This window comes from Monodelphis domestica, chromosome 5, assembly GCF_027887165.1.
Source record: "Monodelphis domestica isolate mMonDom1 chromosome 5, mMonDom1.pri, whole genome shotgun sequence".
Taxonomy (NCBI): Eukaryota; Metazoa; Chordata; class Mammalia; order Didelphimorphia; family Didelphidae; genus Monodelphis; species Monodelphis domestica.
Window position 1 is genome coordinate 185,680,730 of NC_077231.1, and position 24,144 is coordinate 185,704,873.

The 24,144-nt window shown below is 36.4% G+C and overlaps 1 protein-coding gene across 2 annotated transcripts in view; it reads right to left on the reverse strand.

Moving 5' to 3' along the window:
- Positions 1-24,144, reverse strand: part of CTTNBP2 (cortactin binding protein 2) — a 182,490-nt gene that overhangs the window by 62,179 nt on the left and 96,167 nt on the right. The window contains exons 4-8 of one of the 2 annotated variants that reach the window (XM_007504190.3): positions 19,005-20,661; positions 12,852-13,055; positions 10,498-10,597; positions 7,976-8,126; positions 2,784-3,038 (exon numbers count right to left, since the gene is read on the reverse strand). In XM_007504190.3, coding sequence (XP_007504252.2) covers positions 2,784-3,038; positions 7,976-8,126; positions 10,498-10,597; positions 12,852-13,055; positions 19,005-20,661 — 2,367 coding nt within the window. Of the gene's footprint in view, positions 1-2,783; positions 3,039-7,975; positions 8,127-10,497; positions 10,598-12,851; positions 13,056-19,004; positions 20,662-24,144 lie in introns of those variants that run through there. The other variant, XM_056799583.1, reaches the window with a different exon arrangement.

A 24,144-nucleotide genomic window follows, 5' to 3' on the forward strand; every position in this document is an offset into this window, starting at 1 on the left:
TCATGAAGGGCATAAATTCTGTCTTACTGAATTAGTTGGGCACCCTTATCATTTAATTGAATTCTGTCTGTCTTATAATGTATCTGCTTACTAAACATTTAATGCTGAATATCAATCTGAGTGGCATCCTTTGATGATTTACAAATATCATATTTGATCCTCAAAAAATTCCAGAAGATAGGTGCTAAAATTTTTATTTTCATCTTTATAGTTGAGGAGACTGTACAGGCAAAGATTAAGTGACTTGCCCCATTTCAGGTCACACAGTGTGTAGACCTCTGAGGCTAGATTTGAACTCATGAGTTCCTAACTCCAAGTCCATTGTGCTATCTACCATGCCTCTGAGGAATTAGAAGAACGAGGATGAAAAACTGCAAAGATGCAAGGGAATTTGGCAAAATGGAATCTAGATTCTACTCCATGGTTCAACATCAGGAAACATATCATCAAATCAGACAGAACAGAATGTACCCTAACTTCCTCAAGGGAGAAGTTAAAACTTTAACACATCTGCCCAATCTGCTTCTTATACTAGGAAGGATGTATCAGAGTACTGGTTAATTAAACATATAATCATACAACTATGCTTCTTTTCCATTTATGCTGAGTGACTCAAAGTGAGGTGAAAAATGTTATTATCAGATCAGGAATCTCTCTAAAATAATAATAGTCCAAATATTATGAGAATATTTATATTGCTGAACATTATATTATGTATATCCATAGATTTATCCCAAGAAGAACAAACAATGTCCTAAAAAGAGGGGAAGAGAATAACTAGAGACTAAATCACCCTAAGAACTGGTTCTTGGGTTTGCACCATGAAAACTGATGGATATGAAAGAAGCATACTACATAAGATAATAGTTTCAACTTGCTGATGTTATCAAACTAAAATATTTTAGTTATGCTCAGTCAGAAATGTAAGATATTTAATTTTTCAAGAAGAGTAGCAGAGAGTTCTAGATAAATGATTCTTATGCTGATGGAGCTTCCTTACCTCAAACTGGTCTGAATTTTTTGCTAAGAGAAAAAGTGTTTATACTTTCCCCTAATGGCATAAATCAACATGGATGGCAGTGAAAAGTCATTGAGAGAGTCAAGTTTTTAACCCCAACTCTTCCACTGTCATCATCACAAGCGAGTTAGAACATTTTGGGGCTTTATCTTTCTCATATGTGAAATGTCTGTTGCCAATTGAAATTCTATGTCTTTTCAAAGTTTTATGCTATAAAGTCTTCAGATTCCACCATTTATATCTCTCTCCCTCTCTTAAAAATTCTGTTACATAATTATTACAAGATAGATGTATTTTATAATTCTGTGCATTTAAACACATTGTTCTGAGAAAGGGCCCATAGGTTGCAGCAGGCTGGGAAAAAGGTTTAGGACCACCTCCTACTGTCCCATCCACTGCAAATAAGAATTCCTATCTTAGAAGGAGGAAAAAGAGCTGTTACGCATCATCATTTGAATATTCCTGTGACAATAGAGAGCTAGGTGGTATAGTGGATAGAGTGCCAAGCCTGAAGTCTGGAAGATTCATCTCCCCTGAGTTCAAATCTGGCCTCAGAGAATTCCTAGCTATGTGACTCTGGGCAAGTAAGTTAATATCTTGTTTGCTTTAGTTTCCTTATCTATAAAATGAACTGGAGAAGGAAATGCAAACTATGGCAATATCCTTGCCAAGAAACCCCACGAAGAGTCAGACATGACTGAAACAACTAAACAACAACAGTTGTTCTGTCTTTGTGGCTATGAATACATTAACCTTCTAACGAATGAGTATTCATAGACTTGTGAGGGTAGAAATGATCATCACCAGTGAATAAGTATGCATTCTGCTACTAACCCTCCCCTTCAAAAACTTCATTTGGATCTTCTGTCATTTATGTTGTGAAATTATTTTACATTTAAATTGGGGGGCATTCATTAACTATCTACTACTTTTATGATTTTGATCTTCACGAATGATTAAAGAATGTTGCCCAACAATCTCTTTGGTTGTTTCTGTGATATCTGACTCTTTGTGACTGCCTTTGGGGTTTTCATGGCAAAACTACTAGAGTGGTTTGCCATCTCCTTCTTCAACTCATTTTACAGATGAGGAAACTGAGGCAAACAGGGTTAAGTGACTTAAATCTATAAATGTCTGAGGCCATATTTAAACTTGTTTACCTGACTCTAATCACTTGTAACCTAGCTGTCAAACTATACCAATACTTATGATAACCTTTGCTTTCCTTTCAAATTGCTCATGGAACTTCCTGTAATATTACCCAGTCAACTGGGAAGAAAGATCATTCACATTTTTACTGAATCCTAGTAAATATATATAACTGCTCAGAATCAAAAGACTAAGGAGTGGCTGGAATGAGAAGGAAAAAAAATCCAACCCTCCAACAAAGTGTAATGTTAGTATTTGGCCATATTATTATCTAATTGTCAGTAATCTCAATTTTTAAAAACCAACCTCAGACTGAATTGGATGTTTTTCTGACAAATGAACACTAAAAAATATTTCCAAACAAGCCACACACTTTCTAATGAAAACTCTGCCAACAATTCTAAGAGATTTTAGGAAGGGTTTACTTTCTTATCCCTTTTCCTCCATGTTCCCACCTCCATAAATATCTCTTAGATACCAAAAAGGGAAATTTTCTTTAACTCTTTAAGGTCACCTGCAAAAACACCCTCTCTAATTATTCAATATAAACATGTAGAAATATTTTATCCCCAAAGAGTCACCTGAGTATAAGAAAAGTTGGCTTAAATGAACACACCTTAAGACCTTTTGATGCGGCTATGTGGGCAGCAGTCCAGCCTTCCTTGTCAGCATGGTTGATAAGATCTGTAGGAACAATAGGCTTGGTTCTATAGTCAGAATTCTTCTCTCTGCAATCCAAGTCAAAAAAGCCTGAATCCAGCTCCATATCACTCATAAGGTTTCCATTATCAGTTACCCCATAGTACATAAGGAGCTTCAGACTGTCCACATTGCCAGAATCCACAGCAGCATGAATTGGGGTCCAACCATCCTGCAAACAAAAACCCAAGGAGGAGAAAATTTATGAAATAGTGTATCATATTATTTATTTATAGCCTTGCTCCAATTTCACTTTTAATGAGCTTTTAGGATGAGTTTGCAAGCTGGAAAAAGAACAAATTCCAATCATGTCTAGTTGCAAGGGCTGAAGGAAAGTGATTTGACTTGATTAGTTATACTTCTTGCTGCTCTGATATGTTTTCTGCTATTTCAAATTCAGACGGAGGTCTATTAGAGAATAATCCAACGAGCAAAGGCATTTTCTGACATGGTTTTTGTCTGGTGTATGGTATATATGGCATACTAAAATCTCACCCCATTTCAAGAGTAGCATTTGATATTAAACCTGGATTATTAGGTTCTATTCAAGAGATATTTGTATCCTTTATGCATGTGTGAAAATACTCCATCATTATAAGCTAGTCTCCTCTATGCATAGTAGTGACAGGAAATGACCCCTAAGGATAATTTTATAGTAAGGTTCCATCCATGGCATTTGATTTATATATAAACATATTTACATAAATTGGATTTGCCACATAATAGTAAATTTCACATTTGAAAATTTAGGCTGCCAAAAGGGCAAACAAGAGATGCATCATATTGTTAATGATATTTGCATGTGAGAACTAGAACAAAATATTTCATCAAGGCATGTATGACAAGATAAGGACATGGGATCATAGTAAAAATAAATTATTCCAGTCAGACCATCCATATATTTAAATAGTATGCACAAAATGGTAAAAGGCTTAGGTAAAGGCACAGGAGGTGGACCCTCGATGGAAGCCTGAGAAAAGAATGTGGACAATGGAGAAGGTGTCCTTCTCATGGGTTTTGGTCTTATTTTACTGATTGAGAGGCATCCATATAAGATCATACACCTGACATGTTAAGCTAGAAGCTCCTGGAGACAGACATTGGATGGCTTTCACACAACGCTCTAAGTAAGAAAAACCCTTGACATAGTATGCTAGAATTGAAGGGGATAATGTACCCACACAGGAAAAAAATACTCTCAAGAGAGCAACAAATCTGAATGAGCATTGCTGAATTGTGTTCAGTTTTGAGGGCCATGAACACTTGCAAATGGCAACCAGGATGTTAAAGGGATTGGAAACCTGGAGTATAAGAATTAATTGAAGCAACTGTGGAAGGTTAGCTTGAAAAAAAAAGATACTAAATGTGTATGTATGGTGAGGGGATCATGATGACTGTCTTTGGATATTTGAAGAATAGTCAAGAAGGACTTGGCTGATTTTATTTTGCCCTAAAAAGCTGAATGAGAAGCAATGAATGGATGTGGCAAAGAGCATATACTTTCTGTATATATAGTGTATGATACACTATATATTACATTTTTTAATATAAGGGGAAACCCCCTGAAATGAGAGCTATAAACCAGCAGAAAAAAGCTTCTGAAAGGAGTGAGTTCTCTATCTCAGAATGTCTTTAAGCAGATTTCTGTTCTGGTATAGATTAGATTTGCTGTCCAAGGTTCTAAGAGGCTGTGTGATTCACCCTTACCTCTTCATTCACAATATTTTGTTATTATTTATCTGGGCATATCTTGTATTCTCCCTTCACCCTGCTCTATTCCCCCAGTAGAATGTAACTTCTTTCAGGAAAAGAAATAGCTCTTTCTAAAAAAATCTAAATCTTTAATACTGAGTACAATTTTGTTGTTTGTTTTCAGACATATCTGACTCGTTGTCCCCATATACTGGGGGTTTTTTTGGCAACGAGAATGGAGTGGTTTGTCATTTCCTTCTCCAGCCCATTCTACAAATGAGGAAATAGAGCCAAACAAGGTTAAGAGACTTGCTCAGTGTCAGGCAGCTAAGTAAGTATATGATGGCAGATCTGAACTCAAGAAGATGAATCTTCCTGACTCCAAGCCCAGCACTCTATCCATTGTGCCACCCAGTACAGTGCCTGGCATGCATTAGGTGATTAATAAATGCTTGTTAATGAAAACTCCAAATGGATGGTTTTACTTCTCCTTGTCCTGTCAGCTACTAATATTAGACTAAGTTGGTAGATAAGAAATGGCCAAACCAGGAGGGGGACTAAATAAATGAATCAACATCCTTCATGCTCCAGGCAACTTCATAAAATCTCATGACTCAGTTTTTGTCAAACTGCTAATACCATTTTCAGCAGTGCACTTTGTCGAAAGAGCAGTGTATTGGGCATCTGAGGCAACATGGCCTCAGGTCCTCCACAATTATAGTTAAGTTGTATCACTTCCTTGAGACTCAGTTTCCTTTTCTGTATATAAAATGTCAATTATAGCTACAGTATCAACCCTTCAGCAGTGCTGTTACATAAATGAAACAGTGTCTGCCAAGTGTTTTGTAAACCCTCAAGATTTATAGAAAGATATTTTGGGGAGAGATCAATCCTTCATATACACTTTAGAAAAGGTATAAATCTTAAGTCTTCCTTGAATTACCATATCAAAGATAACACAACTGCTCCTAGGAAAACATTCTATCTTGCAATCTTCTTTGATGTCCTTATATTAAAAGGCCAAAGTAAGAATTCAACATTCCCTTCAGCCCCATTTTCTGCACTGTCTCATCTCTCTAGATGCATCATCTTCCATACTTTCAAGTTTCCCAATGCCTCATTAATAACTTATGTAACTGCTTACCTATCCCAAAATAAGAAAACTTGGTAATATTTACTTTTTCATATAGATTATTACAAAATTTAATCTAAATATTTAATAGCTAATACCCCCTGAAGTAAATGTCACAGACTAGGTTACAAAAAAAAAAAAGAATTAAATGAAAAAGTAAAATCACCCAAATTCTAGATGTCCCTATTGAAGGAAATCTACAGAAAATTTGATTTTAAATGGACAGGGGGATATATGTTCAGGTGGGTAACATTCAACCCTGTCTTCTCTCCCTAGCATATCCACTTCCCATTAGTTTAGGTTTGATACCATATAATCATCTTGGACTCTTCTTCCTCCCTTACTTCCCACATTCAATCAATTGTCAAGAGCTGTCAATTCTCTCTTTAATGTCTCATCTCTTCTCCACTCCACATTTCCCACTGCTATATCATTAGTTTAGGGTCTCATCACTTGTACTAATAGAACAGTTTCCTAATTAGCCTCCCTTTCCTTAGTTCATTCTTTATAGACACAGTAATAATCTCCCAAATGTACCTGCAAGACCTCATAACATCACAGGATCATAGATTTAGAGCTGGAAGAAACATGAGACTATTGAGTCCACTTCTCTCATTTTACTCAGAAAACTGAGGCCTTGAGAGATTAAATAATTTGTCCAGAGTCTCAATCTAGTAAGTGTCTGTCACAGGATTTGAATCTAGGTCTTCTCAACTTTATATCCAGTACCATAACCATTTCATACCAGGTTCATTCATTATACTCTTGATTTTTCTTGGGGCCAAGAACAAAATCCCCAAGCTAACATTTACATACTTTTTCAGGCTCTCTCCAAGTAATAATTCCAGGCTCATTTCACATTCTTTTTGTACTTTTCCTTCCTGTGAAAGTGAACTTCCAATAGTGCTAGTGTGTATCATCTTGTCTCCTTTTTCCTTTGTACATTCAGGAAGTTATCCCTCCCTTCTCTCCATCTTCTCTTCCTTCAAGAAACAGTGAAGGTCAGCTACCTCATGAAATCTTCCCTGATTTCCCCAGGTGAGGGGGGCCTTTCTTCCACTGAATTTTCCTAAAACAATTAAGGGAAAAAAAAACCACCACACTGTGGTCTCTTTCCTTTGTCTCTATTATATTCTACCTTATTTCATACTTTGATGAACCCACTCTACTGCAGGTTTCTTTATTTTTTCTTAAAACCCTTATATCCCATCTTAGAATCAATACTATGTCTCGGTTCTAAGGCGAAAGGGTGGGAAGGGCTAGGTAATGGGGGTTATGTGACTTGCTCAGAATCACATAGCTAGGATGTATTTGAGAACACATTTGAACTCAGGAACTCCTCCTGTCTCCAGGGCTGGCTTCTTTTATCCAGGGTGTCACCTAACTGCCCCCTAGGCTATAAATTTCTTAAAAAAAGGGGAGCTAATATTGTTTAATCTTTGTGTGCATTGCTTTGCACATAGTAGGTATCTAATAAATATTTTCCGACTCGAAATAGTATGGCACAATGACATCCTCCTAATACTGATGTGTCCAAGACATATTACCTTAAATAAGCTCTTAAGAAGAGGGAGTGGTGGTACCATCTGTCAACCTACAACTCAAAAGGTCTTATAATACACATCCAGGGGCAGCTAAGTGGTATACTAAACAGACTGGTAGGCTTGGAGTCAGAAAGACCCGAGTTCAAACCCAACATCAGATACTTACTAACTCCCTGACTCTTGGGAAGTTACTTAACCTCTATTTCCTAGTTATCTAGCTCCTAGAGTTTAAGTTATAAAGATCAAATGAGAGAATAATTGTAAAATGCTTAACAGAGAATCAGATACATAGTGAAAAATATATAAATGTTAGCTACTACTAGCTTACTCTCCTGTATAATTTAATCACTGACCTTAACAAGTTCTAGAAAGAAATATAAATTTTTGTCTTATAGGGAAAACAATTTTATAATTCCAAGAAAAAAAGCATTCCCTAATTTGAAAGCATTCCTGTATTTTCTAGCTGTGGCTTAATGATAAATATCAACCTCATTTGGCCCAGTGGGAGAGCATCATTCCTGGAATCAGACAAACTGGGTTGGCGTCCTTGCTCTGAAATGCCATTGATCTCTGAGCTAGAGTAAGTCACCACACCTCTCTAAGCCTTCAATTTCTCATCCAAAAAGTGAGAAGAAGAATATTTGTACCACTCACCTTCATATTAGGAAAGAACTTTGTACAGCCTACGTAAATGAGAGATGTTTTTATTATTAAATAAGAATAACGATAATTTTTACTTACACTGGTTTTTACATTTCGGTCTGTTCCAGCTTCCAACAATAGTTTAATACATTCATTATTTCCATTTTTACAGGCCAGGTATAGAGGTGTTTGTCCTCCTTCAGCAGCATGGTTAATGTCAGCATGATATGCAATTAGTAATTCTGCACACCTAAACACAAAAATGGAATGAAAAAAAAATTCTGCCTTTGAAAGCAAATGCATCGTATGGAAAGGGCATTAAAATGAAAAAGCAATGTCAAGTAATGGCATACTAAAAATGTAGTCTTTATTAATATGAAGCTTATGGTCAGATATATCATATAGCCAAATTCATACCACCAGTTAATAGGCACAAAATAGTTATAAACAAAAATGAAACTGGAGAATGTACTTTATTCAAGCTGGGGGAAAAATCTTCTAAAAAAAAAAATTCGAGCTGTAAAAAACAACAAAAAAAGAAACCTGAAAATAGCAGCTTTGATAGAGTGTGACAATCTGGCCAAATGCTATGAGGTCATTACTTTTTTGCAATTTTTTCAGTATTTAAGATCTTTTTATTTTTAACTTATGATCACGATGTGAAATAGTTTATGGCTTGTGATTTGAAATAGTAGTCTCATCAAGAAGCCACTTTGCAGATGATATCACTCAAGAGATGGAGGTAGAGGGGGCAGAGAGACAACACTCCCCTGGAAAAGGGAGGGAATGGACATTGGCTCCAGAAAGAAGCTGAGTTCTGAGAATCAAGAGAAAACAAGACCAGTAAATTCGAGATGGACTGGCATTTAGTAACTTGAGAAGATACACAGTAAGGCTTTTTAGTACCAACCCCTTTTCTTGGCATTGTTTAGTTTATTGATTAATGTTTGGCATGTGAGCTGTTTAATGTTCAATTACTATACATGATTATTTCCTTATACAATGGAGTATGGCATTTTCCTGGGCACTTTGTGTCCTAGTCCTAAAAGTTAACAGCATCCAAGTTACAGTGCCTGCTAGAGAAGACCACTAGTCACCTGGAGACAATAACTAGAGGTAATGATATAATCTGGAGGAAATTAGGCAGGTTTATTAGGGACAAAAACGCCTAGCTTCTTTCAAAACCCAGATCAGGTGACACCTAACCAATGGCTTTTCCCTAGATCTCCCTAAATGCTGGTGCTCTTTCCCCACTGAAAGTGCTTTCTACTTCCAGTTCTGCTGTATTCCCCTCCAGTACAATGCACACTTTAAAAAAATCCTTATCTTTTGTCTTAGAATTAATAATGTTTATTGGTTCCAAGGCAGAAGAATGATAAAAGCCAGGAAATTGGGGTTAAGTGACTTGTCCAGGGTCACACACAAAGGACACTTTGACCCAGGATCTCATCTCCAGGGCTGACTCTCTATCCACTGAGTCACCTGGCTTCCCTGTTACATTCACTTATATACAACTCAAATATACACTCTTTGAAGGCAGGAGACTTTTCAGCTCTTGCCTTCATACGCCCAGAAGTGTCTTGTATATATTAGAATTATATGCCCTCAACACCACTGGATCTTTTTTTTTGGGGGGGGGGCAACTGATTTTCAGTCTCTTAAATGCTAATTTCAGTAGTATAGGATGCATTAAAAGTTCCAAAAAATGACTGTAGAATACCTTAAAGGAACAATCTTTTGAAATTTTCATGAAGTGAAACTATTAATTAAGAAACGGAGAAAATAAGATTTTGGGCATCAAATTCAAAATTTCAAATTACACAAATAAAAGGGTTCTAAGGAATTTTCCCCCTAGACAGAAAAGTTTATGTACCTATCATTTCTCATATAAAGACCATCAACTTCAGAATGAGAATATACTGGGTAAGCTGGGTAAATAATTGTATTCTATTTTCAGTATGAAAATATTGGACTTTAAATTACCCTAGTTATTCAACTGGCCTAATAAGCTTACAGAGGCAATAGCTCCTAAGGTCATATGTATTTAAGGGAATGCATAATTATTGCTTCTGGCTTTATGTTGACCCCCTTTCAGAATAGTCAAGTTCCTGTGTCATGGTTTAAAAATAAAAGCTCAAAATAGGATGAGCATTGTAGATGTAATTCTGAACAAAATATTAGAATAAGTGCTCATCAACTGTTGCCCCATAATCACAAGTACTCTGAAGGTCAAGTTCAGTGCAAATAAATCTCTTTCTTTTCCTTAAAAAATGACACTGCAAGTGGTTTTCACCCAAAGACTTCTTCTCAATATTTTGCATCTTTCATTATAAAATAGAAAATGCTAATCATATATTTATCCAAGATAGGTATGGTTGCAGAAGTATTTGATTCATGTTAAATTCTGAAGGAATGCATAATATCTGCTCCATACAAAATGCCATTATTCAAATATTGCAGGAGAAGTTCCTTTGGGTATATTTCTTTGAATGTAAGTACTTGTTTAGTTGACATATTTGTTTGTAATGGATTGACTCACATTTGGCCAGAACTCAGTTGTTTAGGTAATCGAAAGAAGGGGCTCTTTTCATAGAAGAGAGAAATCTTAGAATATCACTTACTTGAAATGTCCCTGAGCAGCTGCTGAACACAAGGGTGTGAAGCCATTTTTATCAGCAGTATTAACTTGTGCTTCTGCATTCAGCAGCAATCTCACACAGTCTAAGGATTTTAACAGAAAACCACTTTAATGCCTCTAATTTGATAGTTACCCCAAATCCCCTAAACACCCAAATGATATCCAAGCTAAAGATACTTTCTAAAATCCTGTGGATGGGCTGTTAGTCTGATGAATGTCATGATGGTTTTCTCATAACCTACTTAGGGACACCCAGATTCTCTTCTTCAGAATGACAATAAATAAGCACTAAATCAAAATGGGAGTGTTCTGTTTAAATCTGAAACAATTCCCTCTGGTTTTAATTACTTTTCTTGAAGATTCTGATACTTTTAAGAACTAAAGGCTCATAAATAATGGCTTAATTAAAAAAATCTTACCTCCCCTTCCCTTCCTCCTACGCCCATCTAGACATATTTTTCTGGTTGCTATGGGAAGGGCTAGGTATAGACAGCTGTCACCTAAACTGAAAAGTCATCCTTTCACTAAGTGGTTTGGTAGATTTTTATCACAATCATCTCATTGAAAATGTTTTAGAGCATATAACTAATCCTCTTCACTAAGAATAAACACTATGCATCACCTTGTACTGCAGTATTCCTTGAAGTATTTGACATTTACTTGAAAACATTTCTGAGTCTTTCTTTTTTATTTTCATTTCTTTTGTATCTTATTTTCCTACCAGACTATATGCTCCCTAAAGTCAGGGACCAGCTTCTAAAATTTCTAATTCCCTCAACACTCAGCACAGCACACTAGATAGAAGTAAAATTTTTAATACTTGTTGAATATCAAATAATTGAATGCATTGCAACAAAGTCCTTAGAAATGTTAAATAGTCCAATATAAAAAACTGGTAGGATTTTTATCAGTGGAAATTACACTAAAGAAGAAAGATTAATACTACTTTGCCAGGAAACCCCATGGACCCAAGGGTCTTTCCATCTGACTGACAGCTGAAACTTTTTTCGGTTGTCTCTCATTAGAATGTAAGTTCAAACTAATAGGGGTTATCTTGCTTTTCTACTTCTATCCCAGAACTTAGAACACTATCAGTACTTAATAAATACTTCATCAATTCATTTATTCAAAACAAGAAAAAGTCTAAGAACTTATTAAGTCCCATCTGGGTCAGGCACAACTAAAAAATTAAGTTTCTTGCTCCTCTAGTCTAAAACCCTGTTTAACAGATAATACATATTACATTGGGAAGTCTCTTAGACCAAGTAATGTTGCATAGATGAGCTCCAGCCTTATCAAAAGCTCTCTTCTGGTTAAATGCTTTCTGCATTTTACTCTCCTTAAAAAACAAAAACCAACTCTAGTATATAGGAAAAAATAAAGCCCCCTGTGAACTGTCATGCTGTAATGATTTGAATGGGATAGGCAATGTTATTTATTTTATGTTTAAACTCTTTTCTTAGAATCAATAATTCTAATCAAGACTAAATCTAATCAATACTAAACATCAATCCCAAGGTAGAAGAGTGTTAAGGGCTAGGCTAGGCAAATGGAGTCAAATGACTTGTTCAGGGCCACACAGTTAGAAAGAGTCTCTGAGGCCAGAATTGAACCAAGGACCCTGAATGCTGCATCAGTAGCCAACTCCATCTTTTTTTTTTTCACACTAACATAGTAAGGTGTGATTTGCTTTATGACGGGATTCTTATTTTAAGAAAGAACAAAAATAATTCACAGATTTGAACACTATTCCATTCTGATTAATCATCTCACTCAAAGATCTTTATAAAAGTATCCCAGAAATGAAATATCTAATTAACTATCCCCTCTGCTAAGTTGCTCTAAGTCTCCAGGACCTAGGACCTTTTCTAACTTGCAAAAATGAAATAACTGAATCCGAAGTTAGTAACAGGGAGGCCCTAAAGCCTCTTGCTTAACACACATCAGTCACTTGTTATGGAGGGTATATTCAGGCTTCTTATTCATGCTAAACCAAAGGCATCACAGATTGGAATAATATACTGAACTAGAAATGTACTTTGTATTAGCCGTTACTTAAATCAGTAATACAGAATTCACTGGTGTTGGAAATTAGGAGGACAGAACTTGTTTTTCATTAACTGACATATATTCTCATTAAGAAAAGATGTATTTGGGATATATACATATAATAACATTTTTTAAAAATTCTCTTTGATAGAATGTATTTGTTACAAGCATCAGCTATTTGAAATGAATGTTAAATGTAATAACAGAGTGTTCCATTAAATCTAAGTTGCTCCACTCCTTTAGAGATGAGAGTTCCTGGGGGAAGTAGTGAGATATCACATTCTTTACCTGTATGTCCATTCTTAGCAGCAGAATACAAGGCAGAAGAGCCATCTTCACAGGAGTAATTAATGTCCAGTCCTTCTTCATTAAGCAGCATTGATAATAAAGTGACATTTCCCTGGGCAGCAGCTTGCTGAAGAAGGGTGGACCTGCCAGCCAGGGAGGCAGGACCACCACTCATTAGCAAAGGGGTTAGGGAGGGTGACCAGCCTGTGAGTTAAAGTGACCCAAGTTAGATGGGGAGGTGCAAGAAAATGAATATTATCCTCTTCTCTTTAAACCATACACACACACAAGCATACATCCCCAACACGGGGAAACACAATTTCTAACACTAATTGGTCTGTTAAGATTTATTTAGTCTCATTGTTATTTCATTCCTTTCTATCAGTCATTAATTTAAATCTGCACACAGTGGTGATATGTTATTTTTAGTTAAGAATGTCTCTCAGTTTATTATCACAGGTTAATGTAATGAGCAATTTTAGAAAACATCACAGATGCGAATTCTAAAATTCCTTTTCCAAATTCCAGCACTTGTCAAATGTGAAAAACAGAACATTTATGTCCGTTCTTTTTTTTAATTCAAGATTTTAAAATAAAGTGATATTGCAGATATCAAAATATATAATTGAAGTTAAACAATGAGGGACCTCTTTCCCCCTTTGCCTTAGTCCTCCAGGATAATGAAGAAATGTGACATTATCCAGGAAAAGGCACCAGGTACTACTAAGACCTTCAAATACATGCCTTCAAATTCTTGGTTTAGAAATGAGATATAATAACTAAAGTTGGATATGACACTACAGCAATGATCAATGGTATACATGTGGTCTATAACTTAAAAAGAACATCCATTCAGCATACCTCAAAATATATATAAAAAGAATTACTTTGTCAGATGATCACTGTCTAGAAAAAGCTTAAGTCACCCAACAAAATAGGACAGAGTATAGAAAAGAGTTTTAATAGAAATTTCAAGAGTTATCTTAGTTAGACAGTCATTATCAGTACTTTGCAGCCTTAGAAAAGAATTTGTTGAGTGTGTGAAGCCTGCTATAAATACTATGAAAAACTTTCTGAACTCTTCCTTGATCAAAAGGCTGTAAAAAAAAGGGAAAGTATAAATGCTTAACATGAAATGAGAATTTATGAACTCTGCACAAACTTCCAAATGAATAATTTTACATTTATTCTATGAGAAAACTCAATGAATCACAACCTTAACTAATGTGTGTATGTATCTGTTGTTGTCACATACCTTGACAAAATACAAAATACATGAGCAAATTTTAGGCTTCCATTATATTAACATTGGGATAAGAGTATGCCTGTGTATGGAGACATTCTTATCTATTTGGTTCTTACACTTGCCTGGTTGATTTAACTAGCTTCCCAGGTACAATTTCTTTTTTAAATATAGTTTATATTTTCAAAACAATATGGCAAAGATCTAACTAAATTATTTTCCTAGCTAGAAAACACAAACAGAAGCTATATGTATAATTTAAGCTCCTTTGCAGTTTCATATTAAAATCTGGGCATTAACAGGCACATTAATTATGTATGGCTTTAATCTTTACTAGATTACAATACCATACCCAACCTATGTATTTGCAAAATTAAATATTTATGAAAACACTATAGTCCTCTCTCTATAAAAATAGTTTAACCATTTTGCTCTTCCAAAATCCTCCTCTTTGTGGAGTTATCAATTTGTATTTTTTTAAATCACAAAATTAAATCTGGTAGAACTATAGTGATTCACAAAAAGGGTGCAAAAATGAAAGTTACACATTAGAGACATTAGCTATGAGACAGGATATAAACAAGAGCAGGAGGACCTTGACCCCAAACCAGATTCCCTGGACTAAACTATCTTTAATAAATTGTAGATTTTAGTCCAAGCTGTCTTGGACCTAATCCAAGGGAAGTTAGTTATTGATGATTTGGTATGAGCCCAAAGACTCAAGGGCACTAACATTACTTACTTGATTTGCCTTTTATTTTGTTGCTAGGCTTTTTTTGAACTACTACAAAATAAACATTTTAACGCCAGCCTTCTACTGTAAACTACTCTGCCCCTTTTAGTTGTGGTTTCCTGAGAAAACAGTGCTTTTCAAGTGTAAAGATCAGAAAGATAAAAGATTAAAAAAAACTAGTGTTTTTCTAATGAGTCTTTGGATAAATGAACAGTCTCACAATTAGCAGTCAAGCAGGTTTGAAAGATGAATATATTTTAATCATACTCTCTAATTTTCTTTGAAGGTAGATGCACATATTCAAGACCTTTTTACATAGTAATTAAAAAATATCCAGGCTGACTATCATGTTTTTACATTAGGTGAAATTTCGAACTTTTACTATTTTTTTTTGAGAAAGTAGATAAATGTTCAAATTACTTTAATGAAACCCATTGAAACATAATAGATGGAACTCTTTTATAGAATAAAGTAAAAGACCACCACAGAAAGTTTATTTTTCATTTAAAATTTCTATACATTGATAAAAAAAATGGTAGGCCTTAACTGATTTGTAAATAATACCTAGGAAATGACAGACTAGGACTGTGTTCATCCAGGATATTTTAGTAGTGTTAGGAAAGTTCAGTTTCATATTGGAAAGTTAGTAAACATGAAGCTGCAGTGAAAGCTTGAAGAGCATGCAATGAGGAAGGGCATGAGGACAGAAAACAGCTTCTGGCACCAGCTTCAGAATGTGGAGGTGGTTAATTTCATAGCCCACATCAAAACTCGTTTTTTTCCGATTTAGCCCCTAAGCCAATCACATAGAAAAGAGAGAAAAATCATAGTGGACTAAATTGAGATAGAGGAGAATATCAAACAAAAAAAAAAGGGAAAGAAAAAAATGCCAAGGGTATGGAAATTCAGCTGCCTGGAGTAATTTCTATTTTAAGTGTTTGTTCATCTGTCAAATGAAACAGGTTATGTGGGAGGTAGGGTGGGGATAAAGGGCTGACCTATGAGTTTTCATTCATGTCAGAACTACTTCAACTATTTTCTCTTGAGAGTATTACTAACAAAAAATTAACACATTAATTGGAAGTACACTGTGTTCATTTTAAATGCTGTATTTTATTTCATCTGGCCATGTGACTATATATCCTAGTGTAAAATGACCGTTTGGGGTTAAAAAAAAGCCCAAATTAGGGTCAGTATATAATAGACATAGTGGAAGACTTGTTCTCAGTCATGATTCTATCATAAGCAGTTTTTAGCAGGCTCATGACTGCCCTTTGGGAAAGGGGGGGCAAAATGTTCCCTAGTTTAAAACAGCACGCTGGCAGAAGCTAGCTATCCTACTTTGTTTCTGAAGCAGTAAGAAAGGGAATGACCTCTATGGGTAGTCTGAGGGAAAACCTGGATTTTATACAGAAAATGTCAAGAAAGTCTACATGCAGGGATGATTTATAGCCTACGATGCATGGTGACAAGGACAGTAATTCCTCTCCGTTCAGGATTAAAACTCAACAAAAGCCTGTTATTCTATGCTGTGCAATGCTGTCATTCTGGGAATGCCAAAAAACGGGGAGGGAGGCATTGATGGAGAAACTAGTTCAGTTCCTCTTGAACTACTACTATTGCAGTTCTGGCCCTCTCCTAGATGCTATTCTCAAACTCAAAAAAAGTGAGGTTGTTTTTCAAAGGATGGAGAATTGAAGCACTGCAGGTGACATCCTTAGCCCACTGCTGTACTCTCTATCATTCACAAAAGACATTCTCAAGGACTAATGACCACACAGTGAAAGGCATCACTCTTCAAGAACAGGTACTCAAAGCTTGGTAGCTCCTGAAGCCCAGTTTAAAAAAAAAGTGTCTACCATGAGAGATCAGGTCATGGACCACTTAGACACATCCTTCCTATCTCCTTGGGTCACAGAAGTGACATGGCAGAGAGCAGACAAAAGGACAAAATATGACTTAAAGCAAAGACATTGTTTTTATGGCATAGTGACTAGAACACTGGATTTGATTCCAGGCTATGACACTTAATACCTGCATGACCATAAGAAGCCAGTTAACCTCTAGAGACCCCAAGTCTTTCGGGTGGAACATTCCATTATTGGTCTTGATGCTCCCTTAGGGCCCTTCTGGCTCAAAAATTATAATGGTATGAAAATTAAACATCTAGGAGTTATTAACCTTTAAAGCAGGAACTTTGAGAAGCCATGCAATTTTTCTAAAAGAGAGGGGGCACGGGAATTTAAAAAAAAATTGGTAATGTAAATATCAACAAATACAAACATTTTCATATGCAAAGAACATAAAGGAGCAGTTTCATTACTACTTTGCTAAATAATTTCAATTGATAGATAGGATCATAATTCTAGATCTATAATTATGCCTTCTAAATCAATCCTGATATTTTACACATCAAGAAACTGAGGCCTAGGAAAAGAAGGTGATTTGCCCCAGGTCATACAGCTACTAACTTGGAGAGGTGGAATTTGAACCCAGGTCTTCTGACTCTTGAACCAGGCCTCTTTCCACTATGCCATCCTAAGAAGTTATACATTTCTTCCAACAAAGTCATTCTACCATTGCTAAACATATCTAAATATTAAAAATATTTAGAACCTACCCTCACAGTCTTTCATACCTTATTTTGTATATCCTTATTAGTGGCAAACTTTCATACATAAGGCTTGGGTAACCCCAAGTGGGGCTGGGGTTAGATATTGAGGAACAATAAAATGGCAACCAGAGCCATGTTTGGCACATTCTATAGATGATCAATATAGGAACTGTAGACTTGGGACCAAAAATGATATATTCTATCACAAAAAGACATTGATTATCTTTTGTGGGTTACCACTAACTAGCAGACAGTTTTCAGAGTCAGTCCAAAGAATTGTGTTGACAATGGCATCAATGTATTAAATGTATAATCACCCAAGATCTGAAAGGGGGTGATAGTCACTTGGATATATAAATTCTGATAATCTTTTTTAAAAACCAGTATCTTATTACTTTATCATTATTTAAAGGACTTCACAGGCAGATTTAGAATGAGAAGGATCCTTTGAGGCTACTGAGTCCAACTCCCTTCATTTTATGGATAAGAAAAATGATGCCAATAGAAGTTCAGTAACTTTCCCAGGGACAAACAAACCCAACCGGAAAGTATTTGAGGCAAGATTTGAATTTGTCATCTTGATTCCAAGGCCACTGTTGTATCTGCTTATCCCTGTTCTTTTGTTCAAGTCCCCATAATCATCTAGGAGTTTGGAAGGGTCTACATTGAATACTCTTTCTTTCAACCCCACAAATTGCCCAGAAATGGTAATTTTCTCTGATATATTCCAAGATATGAGTTAAGTCCATCTGTGATGAATTATTAGGAAGAATGTAGTGCCAAGTTGGATAAAATGCATTTGAAATAATTTAAACTTAAACCAAAGATGTGCAAATATACTGAGCTTTTAAAAAATTAACATAAAGGGGAAACAAATAGTGAAACTTAAGTGCCAAAAGACATTAATACCCCTCCCAAATTATGGAGTTTTTACCTCAGGGTTTGGAAAAGGGGGGTTTGCATACTGCCTTTAATACAAACTTCAGGACCCTGGCCAAGTCTCTTAACCTCTAAAGGAGTTTTCTAACAGTGAGCTCCCTAAAGTGATGAAATTAAAGGTTTAGACAATGAATAAACAAACAAATAAAAAAACAGAACTAGCCCAATTTCTACACAAATCAATTTGTTAATAATAGAAGTGCAACTATAGTCCACTATTAAAATTCAAAGATGTAGCAGTAATATTAATTTAAGGCATCTTAGTAAAATTCAAGACTTGCAAAGTAAATATGTCTTAAGGAAAACTTCATCTTTCCTGCTGTGTTTCAAGTGCCCCAAATAAGCATGTCTATGTGCTCTAAAGCACTATTTTGGGAAACTGATGAGAAAACTAGATTTTGTTTGGCAAGATGAATCACCATATCCTTAAACCTTCAAGAAATAAAAAAGAATGAGAAAAAATAAGAAAGGGAAAGAGGAGGAAAGAAAAATCGCATAAATATCAACTGAAATCAAAAAGGAAAGATTTCAAGATATTGTAAAGGAAGGTGAAGCAACTGACCGACCAATTGTACAGGACAGAAAACATTCTTCGGAGAGGGTGCAATATTTCAATCCTTTTACCTGATGCTGTTACCAGGAGGCTGTCTGAGGCACATGGTCTACAGGATGAGGCACTAACGGGGTTTATGGAGGAGCTACAGGCAATGGTGGTGGGAATGACAAGGGGATTTTCGGAACATGCAGGTTGGCTCAGTCCAGGGGTTTCGGAAGGCCAGGCACCCACCTGAGAAGTGGCCATGGCTGAAATGGCACAGCCTGCAGGTGCCACAGTTAAATCTATGGTTGGTTTTGGTGGCAGCTGAGGGGAGGGTGACTTAGAGAGGTTTTCCTCATTTATTACCCTAATTCCTTGTGGTGAACTGGAAGGAGATGAAGTCGTGGTTTTGTTATCAACTTTGGCCCCTGCATTAGAGGATCTGCTGCTATCCATAATAACTTTGATTTGAGGGTGTGGTGGTGAAGGAGTTTGGGAGAGCCCTGGCTTTTTTGGTGGGATGGGAGGAGGATTTCCTCGGTCAACTCTTGGTACACTGGGAGTCTTTAAACTCATTCTACCAACAGGGGGACAGGTGCCAGCTTCTACTGGATGGGGTGCTCCAGGTCTCACTGCAGCCCCCACTTGAGGGCTTGTAAATCTTGACAGTGCTTGGGTGACAGTATTCCGAGCTAGCTGTTTGGCTACTAAGTTGTCACGACTCGTGGGAGAGACATCTCTTGATGGAGGGCTTTGGGTAGTGTTTCCATTTTGGTCTTGGTCATTGGCATTGCCCTGAAATCTAAATCTAGCTGCTTGGACACGTGGGTTTGGACCTGGATGCAAAGATGCATTGGCACATGGTGAATGTGAACTGTGCATAGATGAAGCTAGTGAATAGTTCTGAGAAGCTATGCTTGGTGCTGGAGAAGTGGAAGGGGCAGCATTACTGGGAAGGGGGGATGTGCTACTTGGTAAAACTGGTGTAGAGCCAGTACTTGGTCCATTTTCCTCAATTCTGTTTGGACTTGGAGGTGGGAGAGAAGGTGTAGGGGGAGCAATCAAATCACTGTAGGAAGACTGCCTGTCAATAACTGGTTTTACAAAAGTGGCATTGGTGCAAACACTGCCTTTTGCATTGCCAGAAACGAGGGGGCTTGCTGTTGAAGGCTTTATGGGTACAGTCAAAGGCAACTTCTTAACAGGGTCAGTACTATCCACCATGGTGTCGGTCTGGCAAGCAACCGACCTTGATGTAGGTCCTTCTGTTCCCACAGATATAGAAACCAAACGTTTGTCTTTTGTCTTGCGGGGGAGAGAAAGGCTCGGTTTGCTGTCGTTTCCCTTCTTCAGTTGCTCGATCATTTTTTTCATCTTGTCTATCTCTTCTTTGAGGTCAGTTGTGTGTGCTTCCTCTCTGTTAAGCTTGGCTCGGAGTTGCTCCCTCTCTGTGTCAAATTCAGAGAGTTGTTTCTCCATCTGTGCTTCCATTTCTGCACTTCTTTGTTTCTCTGCAGTTAGTGCTTCCTCTAATTCATTTGTTTTTTTCTTTTCCTCTTCAAGACTGGCCATGACTTCTTCCAGCTTCTGGGCTTCCTCTATGATTTTACCAGACAACTGTTTGCACTCCTTGACCAGCATTAAGACAACATGCTTATTTTTACCACGTTCATCCTCCAGGCGAGCAGATAACTTCTTGTGCTCCTGCTCCAATGTCTGTAATTGCAGCTTTTCCATTTCCAGCTGAAAGAAAGTAAAAAAAGTTGTTTTAAGATTAAGGTGTAGAAAACTATGTAGCTCAATGTGTACTAAGGACTACATACATGTGTGTATTGTATATGAATAGTTTTTTACATGCTGTAAATGGTTTTTGGTGGCCTGGAAGCATTTTGTTATTGTTTTTGCTACTGGAAAAATGACTGAAAAATTGATGAGATTAATTTGCAAATTCAAAGCAAAAACTTGAGGTCAAGAATGTATTCTTCATTCCCAATCAGAAAAGTGGCTCTACACAGAGGATTTTTCGATCTTACTTTAACATTTCTGACATTTGTGAGTTGATCATTTTAGACTAAAGAATGGTCTTTGTATGTCTGAAGATTGTTTCCTTACATTAGCTTGTTCCCATGTAACAAAAAACTGATTCAATGTTAAACATTTTAAAGTAAACCTGGTAGAATAGAGAGTTTCTCTTTCAACTATATGTATATCTGTATATCTCCTAAATATATATGTGATGAATATTCTCTAGTCAATTCTAGAGAAAATTATTGGTGTGGAAAATGGAAAAAGTGAACAATCCAGTCAGCTGGTTCAGAGTTTGGCCCTATGATTAACAGCAGCAAAAAAAAAGGAAGCACTCAGATTTCCATTGAGCTTTAAAATTTACAAAGCATTTTCTTTACAACGTCCCTGCTAGGTATGTGGCGTGGATATCATTATCCCATTTTCCAGATGAGGAAACATATTCAGAGAGCTCTTAATTGCCTCAACTTCATAGCATTTCAAGGAATTAGAAAATCTGGGAAGAAAACCCAAATCTTCTGAAACCACGTATTCTATTCAAACAGTACATATTGAAGTCAGATATATAGTTGCTGACTGCTAATTCTACCACAAGAGGTACTAGATCTTCTCAAGAGATAATCGTTAATGGTTCAGTGTCAAATTCAGGGTGGTAGGGGGTCCTCAGTGGAGTACACCAGCAATTTATGCTTGCCCTGTGCTGTTTTAATATTTTTAATCATTTACTTGGATACAAGCACAGATAGCATACATATCAAAGTCTACAGACAATACAAAACTGGGAGAGATAGCTAACAGCCTGGAGGACAAAGACTGGACCCTAAAACAATCCCTGAGCTAGAACTAATAGACTTATATTGAATAAGGACAAATATAAAACTTTGGTTAAAGCTTAAGTTAAAAAATTAACTAACATAAGATGGAGACCTTTGTCTAAAAAAACTGGGAGAGATGAGGAAGGGAACTGGATTAGCAAATTTTACATTCATTACGTATCAACTGTGGGAGTCAATAGTCAAAGAAGTCAATGTGTTCTTGGGTTTACAGTCAATCTGATTAATTCAACTCAACCCAACCAGTGCCCATTAAGTGCCTTCTATGTACCATTTACTGTTAGGTATTTAATTAAAAGAAGCATAGCTTCTGGGAATAAGAAAGCGAGAATCTCACTATATTCTGCCCTCGTCAGATCACATCAGGCACACTGTGTTCAGTTTGGGTTGCCAGAGTTTATAAAAGGCATTGATAAGCAGGATAAGCCATAGGATGGCGTCCAAGATGACAAAGGACTTTAAATTCATGCTATAAAAGATCAGCTGAAAAATCTATTACACTGGGAGAAAGATTTGGGAGTGGGGGATTGGGAAGGAGGCCCCATGATCATTATCTTCAAGTATTTGGGGACCATTTACATGAAGGAGAAATTCCAGCAAAGCAGATGCAAAGCACCTGCAGGGGCAATGGACAAAAGGTAGCGTGTCAAATTTGGGCTTGATATAAGGAAATAAAGCCAATGATTACACTGCTCCAAGTTCCAAAGGGACTACCTCAGGAAGGAAGCATCATTTCTTCCCCTCAATGAAGGTCTTTAAGCTGAGGTTAGAGAAGTCAGGCAGTCACTGAACATCTATTAAGCTTCTATTATGTGCGTGGCCCGGTGTTGCCTCCTAGTTCAATGAAGGTTCTGTTTTGGGTATGGCTTTGGAAGTATCCTTCAATTCTTTAATTCTATGATTAGGTGACACTTCCTTCATGGCTTGATTTTCATGGGAAAACCATGGAAAGGATCAATCAATGATTACCTAGGGCCCAGTCTAGTGCTTCTTTTTATCATTCTTCACAATATTTCACTTTGTTCATCACATTTAATTTCCTACTGATAATTTTTATACTATATTTCTGAAGTTTAGGATCATGGGCTTATTCGATTTATAGCTGCAAGGGGCATTTAAGATCATTTTATAGAGACAGAAGAAAGATTTCAAAGAGGTAGCTAAGATTGCTATTTCTAGAGACTTGATAGAGAAAATGGGTCAACTTGACTTAGGAACTGTTTTGGCTGTTATTCAATTGTTTCAGTTGTGTCTAATTCTTGGTGACCTCATTTGCTGTTTTCTCAGCAAAAATACTAGAATAGGTTTGTCCTTTCCTTCTCCAGCCCACTTTAAAGATAAGGAAATTGAGATAAACAGTTAAATGACTTGCTCAAGGTCACACAGTTAGTGTTTAAGGCCAGATTTGAATCCCGAAAAAGGAAACTTCCGGACTCTAGCCTTAGCATTCTATCTCCTGTACCACTTAGCTGCCCCAGGAACTTCTCATGTCATGGATTAAAATAAATTTCCTTATTCTTTTAAAAAGAAAAAAAAGATAGAAATTTATCCAGCATACTGAAAGAAGACATTTCACTCATGGAAAAGTTTTTTCTGCAGTACATATATAGAATGAAGTACATATTTTTAAATTGATGTACAAAAAGCAACATCCTGATCTAGAAACCATTTGGAAGTAGGAGGGAAGGGAGGAATTCCTAAATGATATTTTTAAAGTATTGGAGAGAAAGTGTAAGAAACACAATTCTAATAGTAACAGAGAACTAGAAAATTAGGAGGAATGATTTTTTTTCTTAGTACCAGTGAATTTGGCCAAGTTATGAGCCAATCACTAAATGTTGTTTTTTTGTTGTTGTTGCTTTTTAACCCTCACCTTCTGTCTTGAAATTGATACTAAGTATCAATTCCAAAGCAGAAGAGCTGGACAATTGGGTTTAAGGGACTTGCCCTGGGTTATATGGCCAGGAATTATCTGAGGCCACATTTGAACCCAGGACCTTGTATCTCCAGGCCTGGCTCACTAACTATTAAGCCACCTAATTATTATCTTAAAAATGTCTTAAAGATGGATGGAAATGAGAAGATCTGAAAGTGAGTGACACAAAGAAACACAAAACTGACCATAATAACAGCAACTCTCAAAGAGATGCCCATTCTCCCTTGAATGCCTCCTATATCCAGCCCTTGCCACTTTCTAAAAACTGTAGTGGAGGATAAAATAGAAAGAAAAGGGTTTTAATATACACAGAATTTTTTTATAAAGATGAAGAAGTAAAACTGCCAGATGAACCTGAAATTTATTTTTGCCTTAACTAAGGAGTCGTTTAATAAGTGGTATGCAGTAATACAGCATGTGGTGTCATTATAC